This window comes from Nematostella vectensis, chromosome 1 (genome assembly GCF_932526225.1).
Source record: "Nematostella vectensis chromosome 1, jaNemVect1.1, whole genome shotgun sequence".
Taxonomy (NCBI): Eukaryota; Metazoa; Cnidaria; class Anthozoa; order Actiniaria; family Edwardsiidae; genus Nematostella; species Nematostella vectensis.
In genome coordinates, this window is record NC_064034.1 from 18931860 (window position 1) to 18948546 (window position 16687).

The following is a 16687-nucleotide window of genomic DNA, read 5'->3' on the forward strand; positions in this document are numbered from 1 at the left end:
CAACTACCAGCCACAACAACACTGACGACAACTACAATCACCAGCCACAACAATACTGATGACAACTACAATCACCAGCCACAACAATACTGATGACAACTACAACTACCAGCCACAGTAACAGTGACGACATTTACAACTACCAGCCACAACAACACTTATAACAACTACATCTACCAGCCACATCAACACTGACGACAAATGCCAGCACCAACAACACTATAGACAATTACACTCACCAGCCATAACAACATTGACAACAACTACCAACAACGACAACAATGACGACAACTACCAGCCACAACAACATCCACCAGCCACAACAAAGCTTTGCCACAACAAGAACATTGACGACAACTACACCTACCAGCCACAACGTCATTGACCACAACACTTTGCAACAACAACAACACTGACGACAGCAACAGTAACCAGCATTAATGTGCTCTTTCCATGTGGTGTGTTCATGTCAATCTGTGTCATCTTCCTCTAGGCCGGCCTTCACCACAACTCTGTACGACGCATGCGCAACCTATCTGGTGGAGCTCGAGTCGATCTGTTCACGTGATGGGACCGTGCAGAACACGCTGGCCAAGTACAAGGGACTGCAGGCGTCTTTGAAACGCCGCTTATAAGTGACGTCGTCTGTGCAGAGCAAACCCGGAGCCAACCATGCCACAGGGACCGCTCAACGTCTGACACAGGCAGCCCGAATATGTGTATGATAAGAATGACACTCAGAGAGACTTTGGCATGACTGAACACTTCTTTCATTCCTTATTAGGACTAGAACCAACAGGTGATGGAATCTTGGAATTAGTTTCGAGCACAAGGGATAAAAGTCCTCCTTCGGGTACTTTTAAAGGGGTTTCAGTGATCACGCCAGCCAAAGTTTTCCGAATAAAGTCTTCATTGACAAGTGTACGTAACAAATGGCACTGCCACGATAAGAATACAGGCAAAGCTTTCAAAGTAGGCCCAGTAGTAAGTCTCAAACAAATCTTGTGGTTTTGATTGGCCCTTTTTTGACCAAGCGTCAGCTTAGTACAAACTTGTATGCACTTATTAGCGCCATAGAGGGACCGGGTATCCGATGGTACAGAGGTTCCTTCACTTCGTGTTTTCGCCGTTTCGCGGCTCTAGAAGTGAAGCTTGGAGCCTCTGGTACCAAGGAAAATAATAAATCAAGGTAATACTTATATTCGCACCTACACTGTATTTTTGAATATATTTTTTTCAAATCTAAAATCTATTTTTACAGATTTTATAGCACTTTGTTAAGCTTCGCTGCCTCTTGTAACACATACACTTTGTGGTTGTAGTTTATTTCGCCAAAAAAATTACTCGCGCCCGCGCCATGTTACTGTCTTTTCTTCTTCTGCGAGTTGAAGATGTGTGTTTGAAGTTGTAAGGTGGGTAACGCTTAAAACAACGCGCGTGCGACTTCAATGTTTTTTTTCTGCGAGTTCCAAGAGAAAAGGGTACGTGTTACAGGGCCTATACAATATCTGCTTGGTACGTTACTTTTGAAGTGAAGAAGCAGCGCCGTATGTCATTATCTATTGTCTACTGTATACATTAAACTATCGCTGAACGGGCAATGACTTAGAAATAATAACTACAACAGATTAAAGGGGAAGTGCAATAGATATACTACGAAACTATATTTTCTTTCAAGCCTAAAAACGGTTCAATGAAACCATGAAATAATGAAATGCGATGTCTGGCATTTTTGGCACCCCCAAACTATGGCTGATTCTGGAAAGACCAGTTTATGTACATACAGAGCATTGCATTTATCCTTTGATATTCAGTGTTTGTCAAATGAGCCACGTAAATTCTGTTCTCTGCGTTTGGATGTACGTGTCAACTGGCTGTATCTATTCTATGTCATGTAGTCTAGGTATTTTTTTTTTATTTTGCAAAACGCATGTCCTGCTAATAGCCAAGGCGTGTCTATTTAGCGTCTAACCTCGAGACTGTGCAATATGGTGTTTGATTAAGGATGGCCATGCGTGTCCAGAGAGGCTGTCCGTGGGGTCTGGACCCCACCCTGTGTGTTTCTCTCAAATCATAACAATGCCTCTCGCTGGATGTCATTCCTTTTCTGGGAAATTCGGTTGTCGCTGAACGAAGACATGACCGTGGCAGCAGTGGTGTTCATCCTCGATATGCAGTCAGAATGGGTACCTCGGAACCGCGGGAAGAGCTGAAGAAATGCCCTGCGGAAGCCACTGTGAAGGATGACGTACAGACACGGGTTGATGGCACTGTTGGCGTGTCCCAGGAAGAAGCCAAACATGACCAAGACCTCGGTCGGGGAGTCGTTGATAATCAGTATGAAGTGGCCAATGTGAGCAGGAAGCCAGCAGAGGGCGAAGACGACGAGGATGATTACAAGCATTCGGACGACCTTCAACACGAGATAGAAAACGCCGCCATTACGACTTTCGTTTATTATTCTGAATACTTTTGCTCTCACCTTCCGTTTTTTGTACTGAATCTTCTTTTTAGCTCCACCTTTCATTTCTTGTTTTGAATCCTACTTTTGGCCACGCCTTTCGTTTCTTGTTTTTAATCCTCCTTTCGGCCTCACCTCTCATCTGAATCCTTCTAGTAGCCTCACCTTTCGCTCATTGTTCTGAATTCACCTTTTGGCCTCACCTTTCGTTTCTTGTTTTGTATCCTTTTTGTAGCCGCATGGCCTCACTATTCCTTCCTTCTGAATCCTTGTAGCCTGACCTTCGCTCCTTGTTCTGAATTCACATTTTGGCCTCACCTTTCGTTTCTTGTTTTGGATCCTTTTTGTAGCCTCATGGCCTCACTTTTCTTTCCTTCTGAATCCTTGTAGCCTCACCTTTCGCTCCTTGTTCTGAATTCACCTTTTGGCCTCACCTTTCGTTTCTTGTTTTGAATCCTTTTTGTAGCCTCAGGGCCTCCCTTTCTTCTGAATCCTTGTAGCCTCACCTTTCGCTCCTTGTTCTGAATTCACCTTTTGGCCTTACCTTTCGTTTTTTGTTTTGAATCCTTTTTGTAGCCTCAGGGCCTCCCTTTCTTCTGAATCCTTGTAGCCTCACCTTTCGCTCCTTGTTCTGAATTCACCTTTTGGCCTCACCTTTCGTATCTTGTTTTGAATCCTTTTTGTAGCCTCAGGGCCTCCCTTTCTTCTTAATCCTTGTAGCCTCACCTTTCGCTCCTTGTTCTGAATTCACCTTTTGGCCTCACCTTTCGTTTCTTGTTCTGAATCCTTTTTGTAGCCTCAGGGCCTCCCTTTTCCTTCCTTCTGAATCCTTGTAGCCTCACCTATCGCTCCTTGTTCTGAATTCACCTTGTAGCCTCACCTTTCGTTTCTTGTTCTGAATCCTTTTTGTAGCCTCAGGGCCTCCCTTTCTTCTGAATCCTTGTAGCCTCACCTTTCGCTCCTTGTTCTGAGTTCACCTTGTATCCTCACCTTTCGTTTCTTGTTCTGAATCCTTTTTGTAGCCTCAGGGCCTCCCTTTCTTCTGAATCCTTGTAGCCTCACCTTTCGTTTCTTGTTCTGAATCCTTTTTGTAGTCTCGGGGCCTCCCTTTCTTCTGAATCCTTGTAGCCTCACCTTTCGTTTCTTGTTTTGAATTCACCTTTTGGCCTCACCTTTCGTTTCTTGTTTTGAATCCTTTTTGTAGCCTCAGGGCCTCCCTTTCTTCTGAATCCTTGTAGCCTCACCTTTCGCTCCTTGTTCTGAATTCACCTTTTGGCCTCACCTTTCGTTTCTTGTTCTGAATCCTTTTTGTAGCCTCAGGGCCTCCCTTTTCCTTCCTTCTGAATCCTTGTAGCCTCACCTTTCGTTCCTTGTTCTGAATTCACCTTGTAGCCTCACCTTTCGTTTCTTGTTCTGAATCCTTTTTGTAGCCTCAGGGCCTCCCTTTCTTCTGAATCCTTGTAGCCTCACCTTTCGTTTCTTGTTCTGAATCCTTTTTGTAGCCTCAGGGCCTCACTTTCTTCTGAATCCTTGTAGCCTCACCTTTCGCTCCTTGTTCTGAATTCACCTTTTGGCCTCACCTTTCGTTTTTTGTTCTGAATCCTCCTGTTAGTCTCATCCTGAGCATTTTCCACAGGAATACGCGAGAACCAGAGACGATGCGCGATCAGCGCGTACAACACAGCCATCACAGCAAGCGGAATCAGGTAGAACGAGACCAGCACACACAGACTAAAAGCTTTGAAGGAAAGCAGAGGGTCGGCCAACTTAAACCAGTTGGTGGCACACTGAAAGTCGCCGTTGATCAGTTTGACTTCTTGGAGAACAGCAATGGGCAGCATGTACAACATGGAGGTCACCCACACGATGCATGTCAGCAGCTTGAAACGCTTGAAGAAACGTACCTTTATAGAGAAGAAAAAAGGACTCCCTTCATTAGCTCAATCCTTCTCTCCACAGTCTATCCCTTAATCTTCCTCAACCCTTTGGGCTCGCTACGCAGGCTAGATAGCAGCAAAATATTGTTTTGTTAGGCTGAGTTTAAACGTCGTATTATCCATGAGCCGTATTCAATGCAAATGCATGCAAATGAAAATGAAACAATTGGCTCGATTCATTTGCATTGAATACGGCTCATGGATAGTACGACGTTTGCACTTAGCCTTAGTGTCATTTCTTTCTAAAATGCAGAATCAAATTGCGTCGACAATGACAACCTTGAATATTCTTTCTATTGATAATTTGTAAAAGGCCTAGAATAAACGCCTTAGGTTTTCCCCCTGAAATCGGATGCCGTCTTGCGGGAAAAAAATAGCAGAAATAGTTGCTTCGGCTCAAGTAAACGACCGCAATCCTTGTATACGTGGCTTGAAATAACACGCTTATGTATCGCTCAGGCGATATAGAAACATTTAACAACTGACCTTTTTGAACGGAAGAACAATAGCAAAGAACCTATCAGTGGCCATGACAGTCAATGCCAGGATGGACCCTGCTATTGAGATGTAGAACGCGTAGTAGGTGAGCTTACAAGTGATGGTTCCAAACAGGCCGCCCAGCCAGCGAAAAGGATAGAGTATGAAGGAGATCATGTAGGGCATCATGGTCACCGCCACGATGATGTCGAACAGCGCCATGTTGACGAACATCATGTTGGTGGGTGTCTTCATGCGAGGAACCTTGAAGATGGTTCGGACCACGAACACGTTGCCGATCAGGGCTATTGGCATAATGAAACAGTACGCGGCGATCAGAAGCACCTTGCTACCCATGGCCAGGCCAGCGGTCCCGTGGGGGCTGCCCTGGTGAAGTTTGTAGCGACCGAGGCTGGGTAAAGGAAAGCATGAGAGTAAATAATTTTTTTTTTTTCTTTTTTCATGTGCTGTTCTATAAGCCGATCTAACACAAGCGATCTGGTTCATTTGCATGCATTGAAACAGTATTACATGAATAAACGGCGTCTAAACTATGTCTCTTTCTGGACAAATTAGTTCTTCTGTTCATCCTGCGATCCACAAAAATAATGTTTAGAAAATTAAATGCTTCCAGAATTGAGCGTGAAACGCGCAACATTAACTTTTCGCTGGGGGGATACTACCTTATATGGGCTATACGGGGACGTGCCGCTGGACAGGGTATGGGTTTTTACATCTCTGTCCTAAACAGGAAATACATTTCAGGCCTCTGTCCTAAACAGGGTACCGCTGATCTCGCCGCCGATCTGATTGCCTCGCTTGCTCTCACGTGCTAACAGGGTCCTAAAATCAAGGGCGTTGTCCTAAACAGGGTATGGTTTTTCAGAATGTTTGTCCTAAACAGGGTCAGGTTTCAAAACCCCCAGCGGCACCCCTATACCTGAGTAACCCCCCCCCCCCCCCCCCCGGCCTTTTCGCTCTAATTTTCATCGTGCAAACTAGCCGAGAGGGTGGCGTGTTGAACATTGGTGGTGGCGAATTAGCTATGGTGGCGAGTTGGCTATGGTGGCAAATTGGCCGTAAACCAGCGGAGATATTTGGAGAGCCCTCAATACTTATGCTAGAACAAGAATATTCAAATTTCAAAGATAATATAAGCCAATTATTTTGACTTTGACATCAGTGAGACAAAACCTCATCGATTTTTAGCATGTTTACTGCCTATTACTCTTGAAAACTATAAATATTGAATCCATAAGTAATTTCCTTATGCCCGCAAGCTTAACCGTAAGCCTGTTCAAAAGTAGCAAAGTCCGTAATATTTCCCGGATTATCCCGCTAAGTTGACAGGCTTGTCGATAGCCTGATGCTCTTTTTAATGTAATTCTTGTCGAATCTTGTCGTCTGGGTACGGATTAATGGTTGGCTTTGTTCTCCCTTTTTTATTTTTATATTTTTTTATTGTAGGCTTAGTCTGTTAGTAACCCGTGATTCCGATCCCAGGGCTAAAAGAATGATCCTTGATCCAAATATTGGAGTAAAATCATCATCCCTGATCCAATATAACTCTTGTAATCTCCCATATTTGGACAAATGATCCTTGATTCCAGAAGTTTGTCGTGATCCCAATATTATTTTGGAAATTTTCCCGATCCCACCAACATAATTTTGATCCCTGATCCCATATACCTTATTACTGCCAGCTGGTATTTGGATAAAAAGAGATTGGCCTTCGTCTAGCGGGATGGTATACCTCTACTAAATCGTTAATTGATTTAAAAAATAGTTTGGTCATTACGATAATTTACGTGCTGTGCAAAAATAAAAAAACGCACTAAAATGGAATACTTATCGGAATCTGAAATCTTAAAGCGGGTATTTAAACCAACAAATCTATTTTCGTTGTGTTTTTCATAAAAGGATGTATCGGTTTTTATAAAAAAAACCTTTTTATGTAGGTATTTTCAACATTATTTCATACTAAAAATTACATTAACAGCTGGTTAGCATTTTCTAAGTTGAACTTACCGTTCATCGCTTGCGTGAATTAGCTGAAGATATGGAGCACTGTAGGAAAAAGAGACAATTTTAGCGATCAAGGTGGTTTAAAAAAACATTCAAATTTTACGACACCGCGTCATCTTTCCTTCATAAAACAGTCGACTTTTCAGAGAAATTATGAGAGAAAATGTTTGATGTTCCCTAATTGCTGTTTTTGTGTTAATGATATGATTTTTCTAGGTATAAGCTTGTACGTCAATTCCATAAGTAGAACGACCAATCGATGAACATTATCAGCGTCATGCGCAGAACGAGCCCAAATTTACTCTTTGAGTTCGCCTCTAGAGAAGCAATATTTCTTGCTCATTTTGTATAAGTAATTATACGGTTTAGAGTTTATTTAATTTGGAATTAATTTTTACGGTGGGTTTTTCAAAAGCTCAAATTGCACGAGCCGTCTTCGTTAATTATAGTTGCGAATTCACATTTTTACATTCTATCGTTCCCTGTGAATTATTTCAGAAAAAATGAAATCGCCTGATGCTCGGGCTAAATTCATTAAAAGCCTAATTTTCTCTACAATAAAATCGTCTGATCGTACTATATTCTAAACTTTTTTATGTCTAAAATATAATTGTTATTGAACAACTTCAAAATACTTATTTTGTGTAGAGCTAAATGGAAACCTGATCAAGAAATATGACAAAATAACAAATGATTTTTCACTATTATATGAACTTACTATTGAGAATTTCCTCTTTATTTTCTTCCCCGAACCTCAATGTCTCAGGGTTGTTTTTTTGATTGGCAAAAATATCATTATCATTCTAAAAACAACTTGAAAATACTTATTATGTGTAAGCTGAATGAACACCTGATCTTGATCAGGTCAATATGCAAATAAGAAAATAATTTTTCACTATTAAAACATGAACTTATTATTGAGAATTTCCTCTTTTTACTTCTTCCTAAAGCATGGCTCAGTCGTGTTAGTTTTTCGTTTTTTTTTTTTTTTTTTCAAGCCATAGGGTTCCGGATTAAGTTCCGGATTAAAAACTTACGTGTACTCTCTTCTATGATGACGGTCAAAGAGATCGTCATGAGTTTGCTATATTGTAAAACACGAGGACCTTTTAGAAGGCGGAGTCTCGTTTCATGTCTGTGCTTTAGTAGAAATGCCAAGGGCTATCAACATGCTAGGACTTCTCTTGTTCATACACCTATTTCAAATAAGGTTGTTAGCGCAAACGGCGAATGGCAATTCCAAATGGCAGTTCTACGACCGAAAAATGCTTATGGTTAGTATTTTTTTGTGAAAATGAAGGTGGTAAATAAACTCAAAGCGACGTCAGAACCATATATCAATTACATTTAATGGATAGTGGAATTTTCTATTTATATTTTTCTGAATTTGGAGATAATATTTCGGGAATGAGTCCTTTCGGTCGTAACTGCCATTTGCCAATCGTCATTTGCCGTTTGCGCGGACGTTGTTTACAATAGGTGTATAAACTATGCGTGACAGCAGAACAAGCCTTAATTAGCAGTCCAGATAAGAACTATTTCCCTTGTACGTTTAGAGGAGTTAAGCCTAAGGCCGCGAAATGGCATGCATCCGTTCCTTTTTTTTTCTTTCTTAAAGAAGAAAATGCTTCTCATATCGCCAAAATTTTGCCTGCTTGTTTCTGTGAGAACCCCAGACTAAAAGGATAGTCTTTTATTATTTTAAAGTGGTTTAAAAACGAGAATAGACGATCACACATAGCGCGGTTTCATTAAGAAAAACAACACGCTAAGCTTATGTGCGATGCACACTACCGCTGCCATCAATTCAAAATTCCAAGGAAGTTAGCCAAAGCTAGGGTTGGAGAATCCAGTTTTTTGAGAGGAATTTCATAATACGGAACTCCGCCATGCTCTGGTGTATTCATAAGCATTTCTTTAGTTGGCTAGTGAAGTGCATCTCCGTAAGATAGTTAAACTTTTCTCACATCCTTATTGGTTTATTGGTTAACGGTTTACTTCACAAAAACTGACAAGGTGCCCACGGTACCTCGCGTCGCAATGTGAAGATACCACAGGGAGCCCAAGCTCACAGTTAGTGGTTTTTGGGTTTTGTGAGAAATTCTTTATAAAACACACGAAACTCACTAAGCGGTTAGAAGAGTGATCATTTTCATTATCATTTTAGTTTCGTAAAATTCGATCACCCCTACCTCACTCTACATAATATATTGTGAAGATACAACGGGATTCTTTAGATTTGTAAAGGTGCCATCCTTAGCGAGCGTCGCACTGTAAAGATTAAACGGGATCCTTTAGATTGTTTGTTTTGTGATAAAAACCCAATTATATATATTTCTAAAACCTAAAAGATACGGCGCCCATTTTGGGAAATCAGAGCTTTAGAGCCTGTTTGCATGAAAATGGGATCTCCCTTTACGTAGGGTGGTCACCCAACGGAAGAAAGGGTGACACAAAACGTCTAGCGCATTTGGGAGATTTTTGTACCGGAGATGTGTACATTCGATGTGATATATCGAATGTACACAAGCGACGGGAAGAACAAAAGCATTGCTCTCTTTTAGCCGAATTCGCCGTTATGCGACCGTCCAGAATCGGATTTAGGAAACGAGACGAGAATTTTGAAATCTGGATTCCTTTTTAATTCTCTCGATGTTTTCTTGTCCTGCGGGAGTTAATGACTACTAAGACCATAAAAAATTACAAGCGGTTCAGGTCTACCGAACGAGACTTGTCTTTTTCTATTGCATCAACAAGTTCAGATTTAAAAAAAATTCGTAATACTTTATATGATACCACAAAATATGTTACTGGTACTTATGCAGAATACCGACCGAATGTGCAAGTAGCCGGCCATTGGGGGCTACCTACTAAGATCCCGTGAGGACCCTTCCAAGTTCAAGTATTTTCCCTAGTTTATATGGTGATTCGTTTGTTAGTAGCACAGATATTTCAAAAAAAGGTAAATGAAAAACTAGAACAAACGAATTATGTTTACCTACCTAAAACCACGTACTTCGAGAACTTACCTATGGCAAAGAAGCTTTTGCAATAGAAATACCGCCAATATCTATGAATGCTGTGCAGTTTCGACAGTATGTGTTTATAGTTCTGGGCAGCTATGATAAGTAAATATTGCGTTTTGTAAAATCGTTGTTACCTTTGGTAGATTATTCGGCCTGATACTCGTGTGCTCTGGTGTCCTTAGCTGGCCTGTGTGTCGGCCTTATATTCTCGCTCGTTACCAATTATATTGGGCGGATGCATTAACGCAGTCTATGTGGCGTCAAACTAGATTACCAAGGTTATTCTTTTTACCTAGATTACCAGGATTATTCTTTTTTTCTAGATTACCAGGGTTATTCATTTTACCAGTCGTACAGTGGACTAATTTCGCGATAGCCTTGTGTTTGGTGCATAAACAAATAGTAGAAGTAGTTTGAAATATTTCCCTGCACCCGTGGAACAAAATCGTTATTATTCTTGAAAGATCTTTACCATCAAATTGTTTAATTTGATTTTACAAATGATATTTTCGCAGTAATAAAATAAATATAATGATTATTGAAGTCCAACTATAAAGGAGATAGTACAATAAAGAATCAAGCTAAGCGGATATTAAAGACAACGTTCCCTTTAAATACAAGAGTGTCAATTTCTTAAACAAGGGTAGTTTCATGAAATTCATTGTATTGCTTCACGGACTCTGCTGTAATTGTAATATTCAAGGAATTCTCGTTAACTGATGAAAACAGTATGCACTGTTCAATATTTCCATACCAGAATTTTTCTCTGCTCACTCAAAAACTGCCGAGTAGCTCCCAATTACACTAATGGGTACCGAAACGCCCTTTTTGTCTAGAACGCTATATTTGCTTAGCGCATTTAGATTGATATGATTGATATGCATCCACCCCCGCAAATGAAAATATAACAAAGACAGGAATCAATTTTAGTTTTGTTTTTACAGCTAGAAGTAGATTCATTGTACGAATAAAACACCATGACATCGAATAAGTACCGCGGGGTTGTTTGCAAATGCAATCATCTTTAAAATCGAGATTTTGTTTATCACCTACAAATCGGATGAATACGGTTAAAAACACGTACTTGCTTTATATTAATCGTAAGTATGTGAAAACTTTTTTTAAAACGTTTATGCAAAAAAAAAACGTCATTTTTCAAATTCACTCATACTTTCCCGGAACCCCGACTCCAGCTCCACTAAGCCGAATGTCACGATTACCCAAAAAGACCAACGATTTCATTTCCGCTCTCCCGATTTTCTCCGAATCAGCTCCTCGCATTATATCCAAAATATTACCGAATCTTTTAAAAAAGCAGTCCTTTTTTGTAGAATCTTTCATAATAATCAACTACCGAGTGTCGCGCCCGAATATTTTCGAACTACTCCTGAGTACTACCGAGGGTTGCGCCCGAATATTTTCGAACTACTCCCGAGTGCTACCGAGTGTCGCGCCCGAATATTTTCGAACTACTCCCGAGTACTACCGAGGGTTGCGCCGAAAGGAATCGAATTACTTCCGAATATTTCTGAGTGTCGCCCCCGAATATGATCGCATTTACTTCCGAATATTACCGAGTGCCGCGCTGGACTGATGGAGTATAATCGCATTACTCCCGAGTTTTACCGAGTGTTGCGCCCGAATAGTATCGAATTACTCCCGGGTATTTCCGAGTGTGGCCAAACATGTACTGTTGACGTGCCCGTTTTGTTTGTTTTCGTAATCATAAATCTTGTTTGGTGGGTGGATTGTCAGAATGTTTGGTCTTTTTTGTCTTTCCCTTCCGTTGTTGTTCATTTTCTGATTTTTATCGTCTTCAAAGCTATGAAGCCTATAAATCATGTCGTTTTAATGTTAAGGGGGATTGATTTTGGAAGTCTTTTTTAAGGAGATACCTGAAATATCTTTTGTTTTAGAAATATTTAAACTATGGTATAGACTTGGTAGTGTTATAGTTAACTAGCTGTAATGATTTTCTCTAACGTTATCTTAACTATCTCTTACCTCAGTCGCAATGCGATTAATGGCAACTACATCGTTATAATCACACATCATGTGTTTAGCCCTAATAAACACCAGAACACACGACCAGTTTGAAACATTTCAAAAGAGCCATCGTAGCAGTGGACCGGACTGTAAAAGCATTATATTTTAAACAAATCGTTTTAAAATTTTCGATTTCGATTAAAATTTTCGAATTTCGATAAAATAATGCGACTAAAGCGACCGTAAAAACTTCGCGAAAAAAAACGTATTGCAAGCTCACCTTGGCAGTCTGGAAGAACAAGAAACGCTGCAAGACGTTATTTGATTCTCCGTAGGCCAGAGGATGGGGCATAAGCATATCGCGATTGTGTCAAAATGGTGCGATTCTAGAATTAGGCACTTTGGATTATCTGATTTGGTCAGTATAGAGGACAAAGCCTCTTAAAGTAAGACCTGATAAACCCAGGGCGCTCATTGGCTAGTCCACGAGGAATTATCCTGGTTGGCTAAACGACAAGGAGTTAGCTTATTAACAAGAGAGCATCCTGGCTAATTGATCGGATTATTGCTCTGATTGGTCAATCGATTGTTCTGCTTGCGTATTTCTCTTCTATCAAAGTCTTGTCCAAGTGCTAGGCTTCCACCCAAGCTCAAGTTAAGCGTCCAAAAGTAACGACTTTGAGATAAAAATGATGATTTGAGAATAAGATCATTTAATACCTGAATATAGCGTCAAAACGCAAATAAAAAATATCGCCTTCAAAATTAGTGACCACTTCAATTCTGCAACATTAAATCCGACTGTCGCAAATAGAAAATGTAACTATGTTACAAATGCAAAGCTATAAATCCAGGATGAAAACTTTGTTGATTTCAGCGGTCGAATTAAGAACTTTCTATATTGGTACCCTCTCTTAGCTATCCGATTGATGTCATTTCGAAATTCGAAAAAAAGGCACTCAAACTAAGCGGACAACTCCTCCATAAAAATTTCTTTATTCAAATGCGAAGCAATTGCTGCGCGGTTTATGAAGTATCCCCATCGTTTTTAAAAAAAAGTGTACTTTTAACTCAAGGCGTTCAGATTGGGTTTCCTGTGGTATATGTCCCTGAGTCATGTCCCAGGCCGGCACGGTTTAGCTACGAGCAGAGAAGACCCGATGGTTTTATCATTTCACCGGATAGGGCAACCAAGCTACAGTTTTGAATACAGCTGTACTAGATATATTAATTAAGGCACTCCCTAAAGCGAAGCCCCACACAATTATTGTTCGTATCTATAAAGTACCACTATTTAACAATTAGACTACGAGTTCGAGTTTTCTATGAGTCAATAGATAGTCAACGAGGCGCATAAAATCAATTCAAATAATGTAATGAATCATGATGATTGCCCGAGCGAGCGCAGTGAGAAAACGAAATCTCCCGTCCCCTCCCCCGATGCGCAATTAGTAGTCTATGCGTGGCTTTTCGGAAGGGCTTCTCGGCCCTTCCAATACTGTATAAGTATTTTATTCGATACTGGGTTTGCAGTATTTTATATTTTGAGTCTATGTTTCCACAGCAATGTCTAGTCCAGAACTACTATGATTGCAAATCATTGCCCAAGAAATAAAACAAAATTTGATTGCTACATTATTTTAAACCAAGGCAAACACAGCCACGGAGGAGACACAGAGATTCTTTAGAAATCAGTGGGCTCCAGTGAATACTGCAGTGTACTTACATGCAGAAGCTATTGTTAGGGAGGAGCAGGAGATCATAAATTCTGTTTAGTTCACTATATGTTAATACATGAGCAGTAATCTTTTCAGTAGCTATTATCATGGCCACCACTTAGAAATAGCTTACTGGGTATGTACCGGCATGCAGCTCGGGGTGGGCACACGGGTTGCGCCCCTCCCACTCAACCACCAAAAAGCAGTCCTTTTTTTAAAAATATACTTACTCTCCATAATATTTATGACTGCACATCCCCTCCACAGCTTATCAGATTGTTTGTTATGGTTATCAGACTTCACCTTTCCTTTTCTAGACATACAATGCCTTCAATTAAATAATTTCTTTTGTTTAAATAAAATAAGACTACAAGCAATTTGTTTTTGTTCCATTTCTCTTATAAAACAAACAGAGAAACCATGAAACAAAGGGTAAGTGATCAGCCAAGACAGTGGCTGCAAAGAAAAGGGGGTCTTACATAAATCTGGCTTATGGAAAATGTGCAAACTGCCCCACACAAATATTAAAGAATATCGATTTAACCCTTGCAATTGAATGACCAACCAATCTATGAGCTCGAGCACTTTACTTCTCCACGAGAACTTCTAGTTTATTTTCACATGATACAGGATTTGCCATACAGGATTTCAGTATACCAAGTTAAAGCGATTCTCAATACATCGCGACCCTTCGTCTTGACATTCTAACATTGCTTTTGGTTAGTTCGTGGACGTCAATCATCCGCGTTTCCATAACGATCGTATAGTTTCGCAGTCAACTTCATTTGTTTGTGAGATTGAGAATCGAGGCGCGCAGGTCGGTTTGGCTCAAATTATCAGCTGAAATTGCTTTAAAACGTTTGCAACAAGGCACGGACAATAAAGGCAAAATATTCACAGTAATTAGAACAAGTGACGATCTAATTAGCAGGTCGCAAAATCAAATATTAACTGTACAAGATGAAATTATCGCCGATAACCGTGGCCGTTTGTTGCCTTTTTTTTGACGGATCTTAAAGGAAGAGTTTCGTGACTTTCTTTGTGAGATGACTGGCAAAACTTGAAACTTGAATGTTTTGTAATATCTTTTTTACCCTTTTATGAGAACTGAACGTTTGCGTTTCTTTACTGTGTTGTTACTCTCGGGCCCTGAGAAAAGTCGACTACAACTTTCAATACACGAAACAAATGAAGTCTGCCTTGATCGCACGCTACCCTTAAGAAGACTGAACTCACATGAAATTCTTTTAGTAACTCATATTAATAATATAGCTATTTAAGCTTTTACTTAAAAGTACTTACGTACGGTAAAAAGGCTGATGTTTTAAAACGCTGCTTTGGGTTCACCCAAGCAGACAAATTAACCAAACACAAGGTGAAATAATATTCTTACCTCTATTTTAGCTTTCTCAAAGCTTTTGGTTTGTAGCATGTTTTGCAAACATGCAAATGAAGGAAATAGAAAAATATTTTCCGGTACGCACGCGTTCCCACTTTCGCGCCATTCAATGTTCGACCAATTAGAGAAGCGAATTCAATTTTCGACCAATCAGAGAAGCAAATGGCACATCAGACAGTCAGACAAACATACAGAAAAAAAGACAGGCATCTCATAGTGACCACGGGAACTTCATTGTATAGCTTTCCAATTTTTCTAAACTATGGAGCCCCGCTAAAACCCGAATAAGGCTGCATTGCAGCTTTTTTCTATGGCAAAAATTTTTCCCTTTTTTTGAAAAATCCATTATCGGTTTTCGTATCAGTACAAAATGCTTCCTCTTGTTTGTTTTCACTATTTAAAGGCATATCATTTTTTGTATCCGACAGGTGTTACGTTGTCAGCGTTTTTGAGCGCTATGTTTAGGCAAACAGGGTGTAAACAAACACCAACTTTGAAACCGTTACTTTTTAACGATAGCCGAAATCGACAGAAATGTCTGAGGTGAAACGAATTGTGAAATTGGAAATGTGATATACGGAATGTTTGATATTGTTTGTGTATAGTTCAGGCTGGTATTATAAAATCGACTGTTTGCCCTTGGTGCGTGGGCAGCATCCTAGTGAAATACTTATAATTTTCATCAATATCAAGCATTTCAGCCAACATTTTGTGTTATGGGTGCATTCTGTCCAAACACCCTAAAGGGAGTATGTATTTTTAGTTGATCTTTATAAGATTTTAAATTTATCAATATGTATCGATAAGAAGAACTATCCTGAGTTATTTCTCATCTATTTTTGTCAGAATTTTTTCACTTTATTTTCTAAACGATTATTTAATGTACATTTTTCCAGTATATATTGGTTCCTTCTCCAACCTTATTAATGACGTAAATTGCATTGAAGCAAATTACCATGTAAAATTCGAATAAGGGTAGAAATTGGATGGTCTCATTCCAGCTTCATTCTCAATTAACTGTAGGCGATATAGAAGCTTACAAATCTCTTTAAATATCACGACACAAGGTGTTCTATCTACTAATGACGCTGCCAAAAGCCGCCAAGCAGAGGCAACTTACTGCTCATAAAGCATGGAAATTTACAAAGTGCTGCTAACGACGCTGTGACCAATCACACTCTTTGAAATTAAGGACGATCTGATAGCTCCCCCGCGTAAGCAAAGTTTATTTTATCAAAACGTATGAACAAGTTTAATAAAGATATAAATGACGAATATTAAGTGTTCGAAAAAACATCCTTGACATCTTAAAACAAAATCTGATGCTACAGCTATAAAGTCTGTTTTTAATTAATTAGATTTTAAAGGATCTGGGGTGGTTTTGATTTTCCTTCTTTTTTTGGTACTGGTGAATTGCGTACGTTGTTTTTATGCGACAAGATGTCGACATAATGTCAATTGTGCTTTAATTTCTAGCAAAATTGTCGTTTTCATGTGCAAATCAGTCGAGATTCGCTCATTCAATGCGGCAGACTATTTAGTAATCGCTTTCGTACTCAAAACTCAATTAATATTTTGCATCGGCTCCATGTCGGTTCCGGTGTTTGTTATAGAAAAAGGGTTTGTGACGCGGAAAAGGGCCCGTTAGAATTCTGTTA

At 39.8% G+C, this 16687-nt stretch overlaps 2 protein-coding genes across 9 annotated transcripts in view; one reads left to right on the plus strand and one right to left on the minus strand.

Annotated features, from left to right (window-relative positions):
- LOC116618224 (nuclear pore complex protein Nup155) overlaps window positions 1–920 on the plus strand; it is a 77123-nt gene extending 76203 nt beyond the window's left edge. Inside the window, exon 37 of the mRNA XM_048729893.1 lies at window positions 494–920. Within this exon, the coding sequence (XP_048585850.1) occupies window positions 494–635 (142 nt within the window). The 3' untranslated portion in view covers window positions 636–920. The remainder of the gene's footprint in view (window positions 1–493) is intronic.
- A 281-nt stretch (window positions 921–1201) lies between these two features.
- The window catches only part of LOC5512310 (substance-P receptor), a 16552-nt gene continuing 1066 nt past the window's right edge, over window positions 1202–16687 (minus strand). For 3 of the 8 annotated variants that reach the window (XM_032381709.2, XM_048729941.1, XM_001632595.3), the window contains 4 exons: window positions 6904–6942; window positions 4885–5287; window positions 4042–4365; window positions 1202–2413 (listed from right to left, as the gene is read on the minus strand). In XM_032381709.2, coding sequence (XP_032237600.2) covers window positions 2072–2413; window positions 4042–4365; window positions 4885–5232 — 1014 coding nt within the window. In that variant the 5' untranslated portion in view covers window positions 5233–5287; window positions 6904–6942 and the 3' untranslated portion in view covers window positions 1202–2071. Of the gene's footprint in view, window positions 2414–4041; window positions 4366–4884; window positions 5288–6903; window positions 7792–7937; window positions 9022–10060; window positions 10387–12192; window positions 12458–16687 lie in introns of those variants that run through there. The other 5 variants (XM_032381705.2, XM_048729954.1, XM_032381708.2 and 2 more) reach the window with 5 other exon arrangements.